Here is a 15,034-nt window from a genome sequence, read left to right as displayed (position 1 = left end):
TCTGAGTTGAGTGCCTCTCTGGTTAAATTTCTCTTAAGACTAGCAAACTCTCTAAAAATAACCAGATAGTAACTACTGTAAGGCCATACTGTCTTTGTCACGACTACTTAACTCTGCCATTGTGGTACAAAAGCAGTCAGTTATAGAGAATATGTAAATGGAAGAGTGTGCTTGTGTTCTAATCACTTTACAAAAACAGGTGGCAGGCCAGATTTGGCCCAGGTGCAGGCCATAGTTTTACCAATCCTTGCCCTAGAGAATCATACTAGACTTCCCATTTTTGAAGAACTAATCAATTTCTCTTCAGAAGGATACCCTGAAGTAATGGCTAAAACCACTTTACCCATAAAGTATATAATTTACATAATTAAGCAAGTAAGAGCTAGGAGAAAGGAAGCTGTAAAAAGGAATACTAGAAATTTAAAGAGTTATATATAATTTTACCAGCTATTAGCAGGAGCTAATGAGGCTTAGGGGCAGCACTTTTGATAACCTGCAAATACTGTTTCATCTGATGAATGCACATCATAGGATAAGCAAAAATCAGTTTTTATGACAGATGTTTATAAATGTTACAATTAAAAGGCACTAGTAGATTAACTGAAAATCGTATGTGAATTTATCTGAAATTCAAGACAAACTTCTAGAATCTCTAGTAAATAAAATCACACAATCAGAAAAACAAGTTTCAAGTTCTGCCGATTAACACACTACCCCAATTTTACTTAATTATTTTCCTTCAGGTAACAGAACTTTTCAGGATAAGTTCATTTGTGCTTCTTGACTCCACAGGAAAGGAACTGTTAATTTTTTCCCCAATTCCTATATTAGATGACAGAAGCACTAGATAAAACCAGATGAATAATAATCATTCACTGCTCACAGGGAAAATTAAGTTCAGAACTGATCTCTTTCTTTAGTATTCTTCTTGGTCAAAACGATATAATTTGTTTAGGCAAAGTGGGAAAGGTTTTTTGAAAGGCGATGGAGATGGGAGTAGGAGAAAAGGCAACAACTGAACACATTAGTTGAAAATTTCTACGGCTTCATTTTTCAGAGCAAAGGAATGTTTGGTGCTTCACTAACAGAAACTAAGAATCCCTCTGTCCTTTTCAGATAGAGCTAGGATGAGAGAGGTTAGCCAAACCCTGCTGATTCACACCAACACTTTCTTACTAAACTTGGAGTAAATCAACTTTGGGAAACATATCTTCTGAAAACACAATTTTGCAGGGCAGCCTCTCATCTAACCAGCTACCATAAAAAGATACTAAAGAGTAAACTTATTTTTCCTGTCTGATTCTTACACCGTATTCTGTTGGGGAAAAAACAAGTGAAGGAATTTGTGATTTGGCTTGTCATTTAACATATTCAACATTTTAAAAAGGAGAAATCCAAAACACCATTTAAGTTTTGATTAACTCTAGCTTTTTAGAATAATGCAGGTATTAAGGTACATACATAAAGGTTAACCAACGGACATCATGGCTGCTTTGTTTCAAAGGCATGGAATATTAATATCAACAATGATAATAATCATAGTTTATAGACAACTTCTAAATATCAAAAAATTTAAAAACATTTATAATTCATGTTTGAAATAAATTACATTATTTTCTGTAATAGATTTACCCTTCTAATAACGTATTGTTTTGGCAAAGAGTAAAATTATTTTTGCATTCCTTGCCCTAAAGCAGGTTGCTAGCTATGGTAGCAAAGGGAGACTTTTCTAAAATAATCCACAGAGCCAGTAACAAGCACTAATGATATATTGTAACTTCATGGTATTTCAGCATGCATACATCTTTAGATATACACTATCCTTAATTACATTAGTAGAGGAAAGTGTTACAGAGACATTGTTAACTTTTTTCAATATCCATTCTTCTCCAACCCTTCTCTTCCCTGATAACAAAAAACAATTTTGTTCAGGTATCTAGCTTACAAATGCTTGAGAAGAAAATCTCCAGCTCCAGGAGGTAAATCAGTCTTGGACTCCTTCTTCCTGCCAGGAACTAGGCATTGGCATGTAACAGAACTGTGGCCAATGAGACGCAAAGTCTGCTGAAAAGCTTCTAATTAAAGTTTTCCGTACTCAAAGAAAAGATATTTAATAAGAAATGGTCCTTTTATTGCCCCAGGATGTTGATGTGTGAAGATGTAAAGCCTGGAGCCGCTGCAGCCATCCCATAACAAGGAGCAGTGCTTGCTGACATGCTAAGTGTGGCAGTGCAGAAAGATGACCAGAATATGGGTCCTGATAGTATTGCTGAGCTGCTGAACTGAACAACTCTAGCAACTTCTCCTTATTTGAATTAATAAATACACTTACTATCTTAGCCATTTTTAGTTGGGCTTTCTGTTACATACAGTTAAAAGCATCTGTACTGATACAATTATAATGTCCCTATAACAGTTGAGGAAACCAGCTCAGAGAAATTCAATGGACACAAAGCCTTTCAGTGAATAGCACAACCAGGACTAGAACTTACTCCTTTTCTTTAACAAATGTTTAAGTACCACTATGTGTGAACCACTAGGGTATAAAGCAGGTGTATAAGGGTGAAGGGAATACAGTTCACAGAGGCTCACAATCTAGAAAGGAAGAAATGACACACAAACAGTTGAAGGTAAGTGGTAAGAGCTACACAAAAGTCACAGAGCAAGGAGCTACTGGCTCACAGAAGAGAAAGCACCTGACTATGCCAAGAGATGTTAGGGTAGGCACATCCATGAGATGTTAGGGTAGGCACATCCAAAGGATGACAATTTTTTTTCTTTAATGATTTAAAATTTCAAAAGACAACTTCCTGTGAATCTATAATTATTTCAAAATAGTTTTTTTTAACTTCAAAAGAAAGGGATGTAGTCTCATAAACATGTTGAACAAAATAAGCCAGACAGAAAATAGTATGCTCTATTTTATTTCATACATAGGCAAAATTAATGTATGCTGTTAGAAGTAACAAAGGTGGTTTCTCTGGTAGAGGAGGTAGTGAACTGGGGAAGGAAAAAGCGGTTTATGTGGTGATAGTGATATTCTGATTACTATTGTAAGTATCAGTTACCTAGCGGTTTCAGTTTGTAAAAATACATTTGAGCCATACATACATACATACATATAAATATATATTAGATGTTTATCTATATTTATGTTATACCTTAACAGTTTTAAAAAATTAATATGTGTCCCTTATAAAAAATAAATTCAGCCAGCCATTGTGGCTTGAACCTATAATCTCAGTTACTTGGGAGGCTGAGTCAGAAGGATCACTTGCCAGGAGTTCAAGACCAGCCTGGGCAACAAAATGAGAACCTGTTTCCAAAAAAATAAAATTAAAATAAACTAGCCAGGCATGACAGTGCATGCCTGTAGCACCAACCACTCAGGAGGCTCAAGTGGTAGGATTACTTGAGCCCAGGAGTTCAAGACTGCAGTGAACTATGATTGTACCACCACACTTCAGCTTGGGTGACAGAGCAAGACCTTGCCTCTAAAAATAATAAAAGAACAAACTAAATAAATTTAAGTAGTAAAAGTATATATAAAGTTAAAAGTGCCAGCTTTCCTGGCCACCTCTCTTGAATCTCACTTCTTAGAGGCAATCACTGTGAATGGTACTGTGCAAATAATTCTAGACAATCTAGACTTTTTCCCATGCATTTTCAAGTATAAATGACCATGAATGCATAAATACAAACACAGTTTTTTAGTATTTTGTATTTTAAACTAATATTGAATCATATTGCATGTCTGTTTTACAATTTGCTTTTACTTTCTATTCATTTTTCCATTCAGCTAAGCCACCTCATTCTTTTTTAGCAGCTACATACTATTCCATAATATGCATATATAGCTAACGCTTACACATTACTTACTGATGCACCTTGATTCAATCACATTTGTTTTCAGATTTTCTTTTATGGTGATTTCTGTATTATGTTGTTCTGTAAGTGGGTCTGCCAGAAGAAAGGTATAAGGTGACCCTAGGTTTGCATTATGCAAAGAAGACAGGAAAAGCATCCCAGGTTGAAGAAAAGACAAAGCATAAAAAGTGTCTGAAAAGTCTAGAGGATAAGGTATGTATCCTCTAGGGAAGGCAGGCATGGGGGAGAAAATGAAGGGTTTTCTGAGGTAAGTGATGTAGCAACATTGCAGAAGAGACTTGTTTCTAGATGTATCTAGTTTTCAAACTGGTGGCCTCAGACTCATTTACTAGTTGATATAACTTCACTTAATGAAAACTGTTCTTTTCTGAAACTAAGATAAAGCTGCTCTAAATTGGAAGAGAGTTAATAATGGCACTGAAGTTTCTTGAAACACTGAAGTAGGAAATAATAATGAGAGTATTTTCCCCCGCAAAACTGAACTGAACAATTTAAATGGGAATTTGGATGATGAACCCTTGGTATGGACATCCTTGACCACCTTACCAGCTTTCTGAGAGTATAATGAATTAACAGCATTCAAAAACACTTGCTGCTCATCTACCATTCTAGATTTGAGGGGTAAAAATGTAAGACACAGTCCTTGCCTTTGAGGGTCTTACAAATAATTACACCTCGATGAGTGCAAATAAGTACCACAATGAGTGCCAAATAAAGTAGGCACAAGTAAGTACCAAGTACCATGAGTACACAGAAGAGGGGTGTCTAACTCTGCCCGGAAGGTAGAAAGAAGTCAAGAAAAGCTTCTAGAGGACCTTGCTTAAGCTGAGTCTTCAAAAAATAAGTAGGAATTAACTAGGTAAAGAGGTAAAAAAAATTCTAGGTGTAGAGAAGAGGATGTGTGAAAAAGGCACAGTCTTGAGAGAGCCCAGGGAGTAAAGGTGACAGCAAGAATTTTAAGGGGTATGAATGAGAATGAGTTGTTAAAGGTAACAATGCTAATAAGCTTGAGTGCCTTGTAGGTCATAACCAGTCACATGGAAGTAACAGTGCAAGATTTTCATCCTCTGCATCCTCCTTGGGCTTAGTATCATCCCTTTCGCCAGAGAAAATTTCCAATAAATATATGTGGAATAAAACAGATGAATCAAACTCAGAATGATAAAGAAGTCTGAAAAGCACAGATCCTAGAGAAAAAGGAATAAATGAGGGGAATGGATTATGTGAAAGCACAAATTAAATTACTGATACAATGGAGAGGTGGTATCAGTTATTATTGGCTCCTAAAAAGCATTTGTCATTCACACTGCCTATCACTCAAAATAATGTTCCCCAAAGAGTGGAAGAGTCCCCAAACATTTTGAAATACAGATATGCTCTATGCAAAAGAAAAAAAAAAAAGACAGATACCACAGGCTGGAAAAACATTCCACCAGCTTGGGCTTTGATTTGATTTTCATAGCATGAAGCAACTGCTCTCAGCTAAGCACTAGATGAGCAAAGTGGAAAAAATAGAATACAGTAGATTCCAGTAGCCCAGTGTCAAGATATATAACACCTGATAACAAGAGTTAAGAATTTCAGTTTGAATTTTAATATGCATTCCATTTGCCAGCACCAAAAATAAGGTACTAAGAAAAACTCACAAGAAGATTGCTCTGCCTTAACTCAGCAAACAGATTGATGGATCTGGTACAAGTCACCAACTGACTTGATTTCCTCTGCCATACTCAGGTGAAATGCCCTATAATAATGTGGCACGTTATTAAAGTATAAGTTACTCAATCATCTCTTTCTTAAAGAGACAGTCAAATCTTTGACCACTTAGGTACAACTAGCAGCAACAGAGACAATCACACTGGAAGAAGACAGGTAAAAAGGACAGCAGATAATACAGCACTGGGAACCATAGTCACATTACATATATACAACCTCTCAATCTTCAGAACTTTCATACTTGTAGCCAGTTATTTCTGACCCTTTCCTTCATCTCATCTCGGCTGAATGCAAGCCAACAGGATTTCACCAGGAGAAATTTGAAATATTACATTTCCTGTATTTGATGAAAAAGAGGAGCTGATGTCCTATGTACACAAAGTGGCAATAACCTCAATAGTTGGACCAATGGTTTCCACATAAATATTACACAGGAGGGATGAACTAGACTAAATCTTAGGAAATTCCTAAGCTCTGGATGAAGTCAGGTTTCCATCACAATGAAAAGATTTCTAAGAAAACAATTTTAAATTCCAATGTGATGCGCCAATCATACTAGCTTGGCTGTGAACCATGGAGGGTAACATTTTATGGTAACTGGTATTAGAGGCTGGAGATAGTCATACTCATGTTACCAATACAAGGACTATAGGATCTAACTTACTTATTTGACTCCAAGGTAATGAGGCCTAAAGCAATGTAATTATTTGGCCTAATGTCTTATTTCAAAAAATATTCGATAGATAAAGGTCTACAGAGTTACTAAATAAAACTGAATGAAGAGTACAGAGATCTGGATTCTGCTACTGAATCTGATACTAATAAGTTATACAATCATGGCTAAGTCACAAAGTCCACGTCTCAGTTTATGTATCACAATGACGCACTTGTGACTGAGTTAAATGTGAAATGTTCTAAGCTTCTTAGAAGAGTAGTACTTTACATGTAAGATGAAAGTGTTACATATGAGATGAAGTTAACCACCATGACTACAGCCAACAATTTCCATTTAAACAGAACTCACCTACAAAAGAATTCCATGCACTCAATGGATACACATGCATTAACTCCTCAATGAATAATCCAAACATTCCACAAATATGGAAAAAGAATTAAGTATTCAGTAACAAAAATCTATCAACAAGTCTATTACAGAGTCGGGAACAGAATCAAACTTCTGGTGCCCCCATCCCTACCCAGTCCTTTGTTCCAGTTACCTAATTAGCTTAAATTATGTTGTTCTATGCATCAGAAACATAACTAGTTATAGGAGGGACAGAAACTTGCTTCCTAAAAGCTTAAGAATCTTGTATTAAAATATCCAAATTTAAAACTGAAAATAGTTCCATAAATGAGAAGATGGACTTATTAAACCCAGAAAAGTATTTCATCTAGTATTAGGTTAAAGAGATTTGTAAGAAATGGTGACTATAATTTTTTTTTTTTTTTGAGACAGAGTCTCACTCTGTCACCCAGGATGGAGTACAGTGGCACCATCTTGGCTCCCTGCAGCCTCTGCCTCCCAGGTTCAAACAATTCTCCTGCCTCAGCCTCCCAAGTAGCTAGGACTGCAGGCGCCCACCACCACGCCCGGCTAATTTTTGTATTTTCAGTAGAGACAGGGTTTCGCCATGTTGGCCAGGCTGGTCTCCAATTCCTGACCTCAGGTGATCCACCTGCCTTGGCCTCCCAAAGTGCTGGGATTATAGGCAAGAGCCACTGCACCTGGCTGGGTGACTATAATTTTTAAACAGAGTCAGAGAAGCAAACTTGTAGAAAAAATCAAAGACTACAGAAGGGTCTATCTCTCTAAAAAGGAGCAAAAAGAAATAGAATAAGGTGTTAAAGAATAACAAAATTTAAAACCAAAAGAGAATTCTATGGAATACTACAACAGATTTGTGCCATGGACAAATGGCAAATTCTATGAAAAATATACTTCCTGATAAGCATCAAATACATATTAATACATCTTCCAAATTAGCAGAGTGCTTTTTTGCCCTTGTGACAGGGTATCTCCTGGGGAAAATCATGTATTCTCAATATATGCTATTAATGTGATACTGCCTTTTCTGGTGATTATTTGGAAATATGTGGTTAAAATATTTTTCATGTAGCAAAAGTTTTTTTATACCTTTAGACCAAGTGCGGTAGAAGAATTATTGTTTTCAATCTCCATATCCTCTCTGTTTTAAAATTATACATTCATACTCTTTGTCATATAACTTTGCAAGGTTTGGCCATGTAACTTCTTTTGGCTAATGAGATGTTAACAAACCTGATGCCAGCAGAGTCTTCAAACATATTTCAATAGTTTGGCCTGCTTCTTGTGCTCTTAAGTAAACTAGGAAATGAATATGCCCCAGGTAGCTCCTGTCCCTTCATCCAAGGCCTCAGAATGAACACATTTAGAGTAGATTGAACCAAACCTTCAGCCCGAAGGCAAGCTCAACCAGCCCACAAACTGAAGTAGAGGCACTTGGCCAAGTACAGCTTATATCAGGAGAACCCCAGATGACCTACAGGCCCAGTGTAAAAATAAACACTTAGGGAAAATGCCCTATAATAATATGGCACATTATTGAAGTGTAAGTTACTTTGTCAAGCTTATTTTTCTTAAAGAGATAATCAAATCTTTGACCACTTAGGTACAACTACTGGCAGTGTTGAAAGCCACTCAATAAAACACTGGTTTCTGACGCAAAATTGTTAGGGTAATACGTGACCAACAAACCCACTCATCACTCATCTAAGAATTTATCCTAAAGCAATCAGAGAGAAACACACATTCATATAGAAGGGTTTATCTATCGCAGCAATATTGATAATAGCAAATAACCCTGGAAATACCCCATTATCAAGTAAGAGAAGAAGAGTTTTTAAAAATCATGATATAGACAATTACATTAATATTTAAAGCTGTTAAAAATAATATCAAAGAACACTCAAAAATCTAAGAAGATTTTCATAAGTTAGGTTTAAAAAGCATAAAAAAGCATACTGTTCTGTAAAAAATTTATGATATAAACAGAGCGAAAGATGAGGTGGATAAAATAATTCATTTAAAAAATGTAAGTGCTTCTTCTGTGTTAATATCATTCTATGTTAAATATTATACTAAATATTATACTATGAATAAAGAAGCAAATAAAACAAACATGTTCCCTGCCTTCTTGAAACTAACAATCTAATGAGAAAGACAGATATTTTAAAAATAGTAATCCTACAGATACAGATATGCTATGATAGTAGAAAATGCTAATCATTCCTAGTATTTATTTTCCAATTTTTTTTTTATATATATATTAGAGAATTCTTAAGTCTCAAATTTCTCAATTCTTACTCAGTAATAGTCCTTGAATTTTATCTGGCCATGATCACCAGCAATAAACTAACTACATTTTCCAGAATTCCTTGCTCCTAGCAGGGGACATATGAGTAAGTTCAGACCCATGGGATCTAACTGGAAGTGCTGCATGCAACTTCTAGTAAACATTCTTAAAAAATAAAGGGCTTGTTCTTTGTTGCTTCTCCCCCTTCTTACCAGATGGAGCAGCTATTTTGGACTATGATGTGAAAGCTGCATGCTGAGAATGGCAGAGCAACAGAATAGGAGGAACCTGGGTTCCCTGACACCATGGAACAACTCTCAGCAGCCCTAGTCCCCCTACAGAACTTTTAGATGAGAGAGAAATTAAATTTTCCCTGTTTATGTCATTTTCATTTTGGATTTTCAGTTATCCACAACTGAACATAATCCTAAATTGTATAACTATGAAGGAAAATTGAAGGGTTCAATGACAGATTATAACAGAAACAGCTGATTTTGACTAGAGGAAGGAGTGTCAGGGATAGCTCCTCTCAGGAAGTGACATTTAAGCTATGACATAAAACCTCAGCAGGAGGCCACTAGGTAAGGGGAGATAGGGCAGCAAACTGTTCAGGCTGGGGAAACCAAAGACGCAACCACGATGGGCTAACCCTGAAGCACCACAGTAAGAAGCAACAAACTCTGGGATGTTAAGATTGCCTCTACAAGAAATTAGAAAGAAAGCAGAGAACTAAAGCAACTAAATGCTTTAGCTCCACATCAGAATATCTCCATAAAAGACTACATATGCTTATCAAAAAATAAGGGGGTGTGGAGTGAGAATGAGAGTGAATCCTGTTAAAGAAATTAATAGTTGCTTCCGCACTTCAGCATTACTACTGTTTAAAATAGTTGGATTCTCTGATTAGAGTGGTTCATATATTTAATACCATGAGAAGAATGTCATTAGATTTCTAAATGTGAACTATGCCTGAAACAGACAAGAGCTTGATGTTAAAATTTTTTTTTAAATAATATTTCTTGTTTATTTCTGATTCTAAAAGGGAAACATTTATTGTGGAGCATTTAGAAAATATACATAAGAGTATATGGAAAAAATAAACCACCTGTAAACTTACCACCTTCCAATATTTTATGCTGACATTGTTTCTACATACATTTTCACACCCACATACATATATACCCAAAATAAACATAAAAATGGAACTTTAATGCACATAAAGTTGTGTGTACTCTCTCACTTATTATTTCAGAGCACATTCCTATATCATTAAAATACTTCCCAGAACCATGATCTTAATGGCTATATAGGATATAATTTATTGAGCCAATCAAGTCAGGGATTTTCTGAGTTAAAACTGTCAGCCCCAAATTGAAGCCCTGCAGATCAAGAAGCTGACTGAAATCTGCCAGTTTCTCTTCAGAAATCTCAAGTTACACTTTAAAAGCACTAGAACTTTTCAATCAAGAATTTGATGAAATTCACTGAGTTTTAGCCAGGAAGGTTGCTTACTAAAGGCTGTATTTTCCCAAATGGAGTATACGATTACATAGTTTTAAGGGAGAAACTGAGTAAGTATCAAAGATTGAAGTGGCAACAGTAAATAAGAACTAGTGTCTACTGCAAGAAATAGTGACTATCTGCAATGGTTTTTTCTCTTTTTTTTTTTTTGATGTAGAGGTCTGATACAATATTTTTAATAAAACAAAAGAGAATGTATGAAACCATTATTTGTATAATTAAAATTTTCTAATAAATAATGAAAAAAATGATTACAGAAAAATGCACAGAGTGGAAGTAAATATGACAAAGGTTTAAGTGTGAAATATGCAATTATTCTCCAAACTTTTCTGTATTTTAAATTTTTCTAACAAAAAATTAATGTTAAATTAAAATATTAGTCATATGAATAAGGTAATCCAGATTTTAGTTATTAAAGTGGAAAGACGATTGGTTAGGTTCTGCCAGAGGATAAGTGGTTCTTTTGAGAAAAAAAAATGGGCATAGCATCAGGAAGCTGTTTTAAAAAAAAACTATTTTATTTTTTTGAGACAAAGTCTCGCTCTGTCACCCAGGCTAGAGTGCAGTGGTGCCATCTTGGCTCACTGCAACCTCTGCCTCCCGGGTTCAAGTGATTCTTCTGCCTCAGCCTCCTGAGTAGCTGAGTAGGCAGGTGCCATTATGCCCAGCTAATTTTTTATTTTTAGTAGAGACGGGGTTTCGCCATGTAGGCCAGGCTGGTCTCAAACCCTTGATCTCAGGTGATCTGCCAGCCTTGGCCTCCCAAAGTGCTGGGATTACAGGCGTGAGCCACCGTGCCTAGCCAATAAAATTATTTTAAACTAAATAATGTCACATGTTGAAAATAAGTTTGAGGAGGGATGAACCTTTGAACATTACAGCTGTGCTTCCTTCAACTATTAGCCTACCTAAAAATGATATTTTTCTGTTCCATCAAGAAAGTTGTTTTAATAGTTAAGGAAATATTATAAAAAATGTAGGACTGAATTCTAGTTTCTGACTCTAGTTTTATTTACTTTGCATACCTAAAGTTTTCCTGATGTTAGACATTTTTAAAAATTCTGGTTTCTGATATCCAAACTTAGTTCAGAGGACAATTAGAGCTTGCCACTTGATGAAATGTCTTAGATAGATAGCTGCAATTTTCTATTCTGTAAGGTCCATAGCAGAAAAAGATTAAAGAATAAAAAGTTACAGAATAAACCAAATCTATGTTAGTTCTCACAAACAAAAATTTCGAGTAAATGTGAAATTCTAAAAATTGTCCCACTTTCCCCAAATGTAGTCTTAAGTTATCTTAACTTTGCAACAGCATTCCCCAACCCCTATTCCACTAATCAGTTCTCACCTTCTTTCCCTGCTGGAACACGTGAATTTTTCAGCAAATGTGACTCATTCATTGGCATCTTGTCAAACTAACCCTGAAACTATAAGGAGACTCAGCGCTAACAGAATTCTAAAGCTAGAACACTTTCACTAACACACATCATGCTGACTTTAGAGAACTGAATCACATTCAGAGCCAAATACATACTAACCAACTCTGTTTATATTTTTTCTTACAAATTGTTCTGCACCATCCCACCTCCTCCCAATTTTAGTTTGGCAATTCCCTAATCTAAAATACCTCCTGTCTGTGGAGAAGACAAGGTGGGGACACATAAGAATAGGAGGGAAGAATATAAAGCAGTTGTTCACTCAGCTTGGAAGATGATTCTATTCTGAAACATTAATGATTCATATCTCTTCCACATAGTTCTCAAAGTTTATTTCTCCCCTCAGTTAAATGAAAACACAATAGAAACACAATAAAAAGTCTCCAGGAATAAATTATTCTCATTGTTATTATTTCACTAAATAACAACATTAAATAACAACATAAAAATCAGTTATTGAGAACTGTTTCATCAAAAATCTTCAATAAAATGTCACTGGCATGAAATATCAACTGCAAATCATCTTATTCTTTTCATTAATACATTCACCTACTCCAAAACAGAAAACCACCCTTTCTAATCAGAGGGAGAGTGGTGGGGAAGAAACAAGAAAATAAATGCTTTATGAGATTACCATAAACATTTACTTAAAGCTCTATCAATTGCCACACTCCACCTGGTGGCAGGCACTGCTTGAATTGGTAAAGTGCAGGTCAGCATACAAAAAAATTCCAAAGAATACTTTCCAGGTGTCCTTGGAAAAAAGCAAGATTTTATTCTCCTGCCCTATATGGAATAAGTCTAACAAGATTTCACCAAAGTTTTTTCACATAATAGTAGGTCAATATCTAATAGAGATTAACATAAAGACACGACCATACTTAGAATGGGAGACCTACATTTAGAGCAATCTACTTACAACAAGATTTTCTCCACAGTAAGTTAAATGTTATCTCAAGGTTTTAAGACAGGTAACAAGGTACACGCAGCACCTACAAGATTCTCTATCACCTACTCTCACTGTCTTTACCCTATCCCCTATGGGTAAACTATAGAGTTTAATTAACACAGTTAACGGCAGCCTGCCACATTGCTTTTAGGTATTTGCCAGTAACATATACCCATGGGATACTCTAGAGACTGATTTCAACCAAAAATAAAAATAGATAAACAGAGCTCAAACAAAATTAAAACCGAGTCTGGCTGCCCACACTTATTTTCACACATGAGGAAAAATAGCAGTTCTCTTAGAAGCCTCTAGCAGACATATCTTTAGAACACAATGTTAAAAATATGCCCCCCTCCCCTTTTCCCCTACCTGTTTCTCACTCAAAGCTGTGATTTTGGCTTGAAGTTCATGAAGCTGTTTCTTTAAGTCAGCATTCTGATTGGAAAGAAAAAATATCTGTGAGAAAGATATTTCATTTGTTAACAGAATACTAGCAGGAAGACTCTGCATACTGTATCACAAATGATGAAGCAACCTGAAGCATACAGCCAACCAAATCTGTCGTGTATTATTACACTGTGGCCATAATACCATCATCTAATGCATAGATCCTAAATACAGGCTCCTAGCACGAAAGCTGGAGCAGCTTCTCTGCAATTGTTTTAAATTACATGAAGTTTCATATTTGAGCATCCTGCGCTGTAAGAGCACCTGTCCACTAAAATACTCTTATTCTTTTTTTCTTTTTTTTTTTAAATACTCTTATTCTTTATAGAAAGTATCTGTTGACAGAAAACCCAAAGTTCCACTAATCACACAGAAGTAGGTAAATGGGGGGTTATAAGTATACATACACTACATACTTTACAGCATTATCAACAAAGATAGGTTTTTCTCCACTTGCCCTCTCCCTTATTTAGCAAAGTACATTTGTTATTTTAGCCTAGATCTGAAAAGCTGTCAGTACTGCAACTGCCTTAACACTACATCATTCAAATTAACACAGTGACTACCAGGGCATTTTCTCAGTTCTAAAATTCTAGGAATCAAAAAAAGAATACTATTTTAGATGAGATACACTGAGCATGACTGCCTTTTACTAAAGTAGGCAGAAAAATTCCAAAATTAAAGTTTTCAAATGCTTAATGTAGCAGGACAGCCTACTAGCAGACTGAACACCACCCTAATGAGAGACCATTTTTACTTGATTTGTCTCACATACAATTTTTTCAATTTACCCTGCTTGATCTTTTGTCAGGTTTAGGGAACACATCCTCCCCATCTATTGAATTTTGTTTACTCCATGTCGACTTTTTTATTAGTGTATTTGACATAAGGTTTCACCAATGAGATCACCCACAATGCTGTCCAACAAGTTACTGCCCTGCCCACCTCAGATTTTTCAGGTTAAGACAATTCCGTTACATGACCACAAGTATAATAGAAATGATAGTTTCTAGTAACACCTCACAGTTGCTGATAATGTAGGTTACCACATTAAATAGGAAAGGAGCTGTTAATCTAAGTCTACCACTTCTTGGTTTTCTAAATCCAATTTATTATTTATTTATTTTGAGATGCAGTCTCGCTCTGTTGCCCAGACTGGAATGCAACGGCACGATCCTCCAGGGTTCAAGCGATTCTCCTGCCTCAGCCTCCTGAGCAGCTGGGATTACAGGTGCCCGCCACCACACCCAGCTAATTTTTGTAACTAAATTCAATTCAAATTGTGAATATGCCAAAAAATTGAAGGAAAAAAAGGAGTTTCTCATGGAAGTGGGACCATTTAATAGGAATAAGTATGCCAGCTCTCAGAGTCAAAACATAATAGTCAGACCTGAGATCTCAATCTGTGGAGATAAGTATTATTTTTCACTTCCAAAAATCAGTGTGCCTCAGTACCATTCTTGAACCAAAAACTTAATTTTACTTTACAATGAAGCCTGTGTGGAATGTTTATCAACCCAGATATATACAGAGATATATCTGATAAACACTCTCCATACTTATGACGCAGTATCTAATGGTTAAAAAAGAGACACTACCCACTAATAAATATAATCATCAGAAGACAAGATAACGTTTTAGAAAAATGTCTCTTCAGGAATAGAGAATAAAATGGCTTAGTGAAAAATGCCTATGAGAATTTAAAGAAAAGTTAAAATTCTCTGTTAACTTTTCTGTTAAAAAGT

The 15,034-nt window shown here is 35.7% G+C and overlaps 1 protein-coding gene across 23 annotated transcripts in view; it reads right to left on the bottom strand.

The window, feature by feature from the left end:
• The window catches only part of PHF21A (PHD finger protein 21A), a 194,696-nt gene that overhangs the window by 136,741 nt on the left and 42,921 nt on the right, over window positions 1-15,034 (bottom strand). For all 23 annotated transcript variants that reach the window (XM_021665682.2, XM_021665685.2, XM_021665690.2 and 20 more), the window contains one exon: window positions 13,212-13,277. In XM_021665682.2, the coding sequence (XP_021521357.1) occupies window positions 13,212-13,277 (66 nt within the window). The remainder of the gene's footprint in view (window positions 1-13,211; window positions 13,278-15,034) is intronic.

The sequence above is a fragment of the Aotus nancymaae genome, unplaced genomic scaffold (assembly GCF_030222135.1).
Source record: "Aotus nancymaae isolate 86718 unplaced genomic scaffold, 86718_ANA_hifiasm-v0.15.2.pri h1tg000059l, whole genome shotgun sequence".
In the NCBI taxonomy this organism is placed as follows: Eukaryota; Metazoa; Chordata; class Mammalia; order Primates; family Aotidae; genus Aotus; species Aotus nancymaae.
The sequence above is the reverse complement of the archived record's forward strand: the minus strand, read 5'-3'. Positions and strand labels throughout refer to the sequence as shown.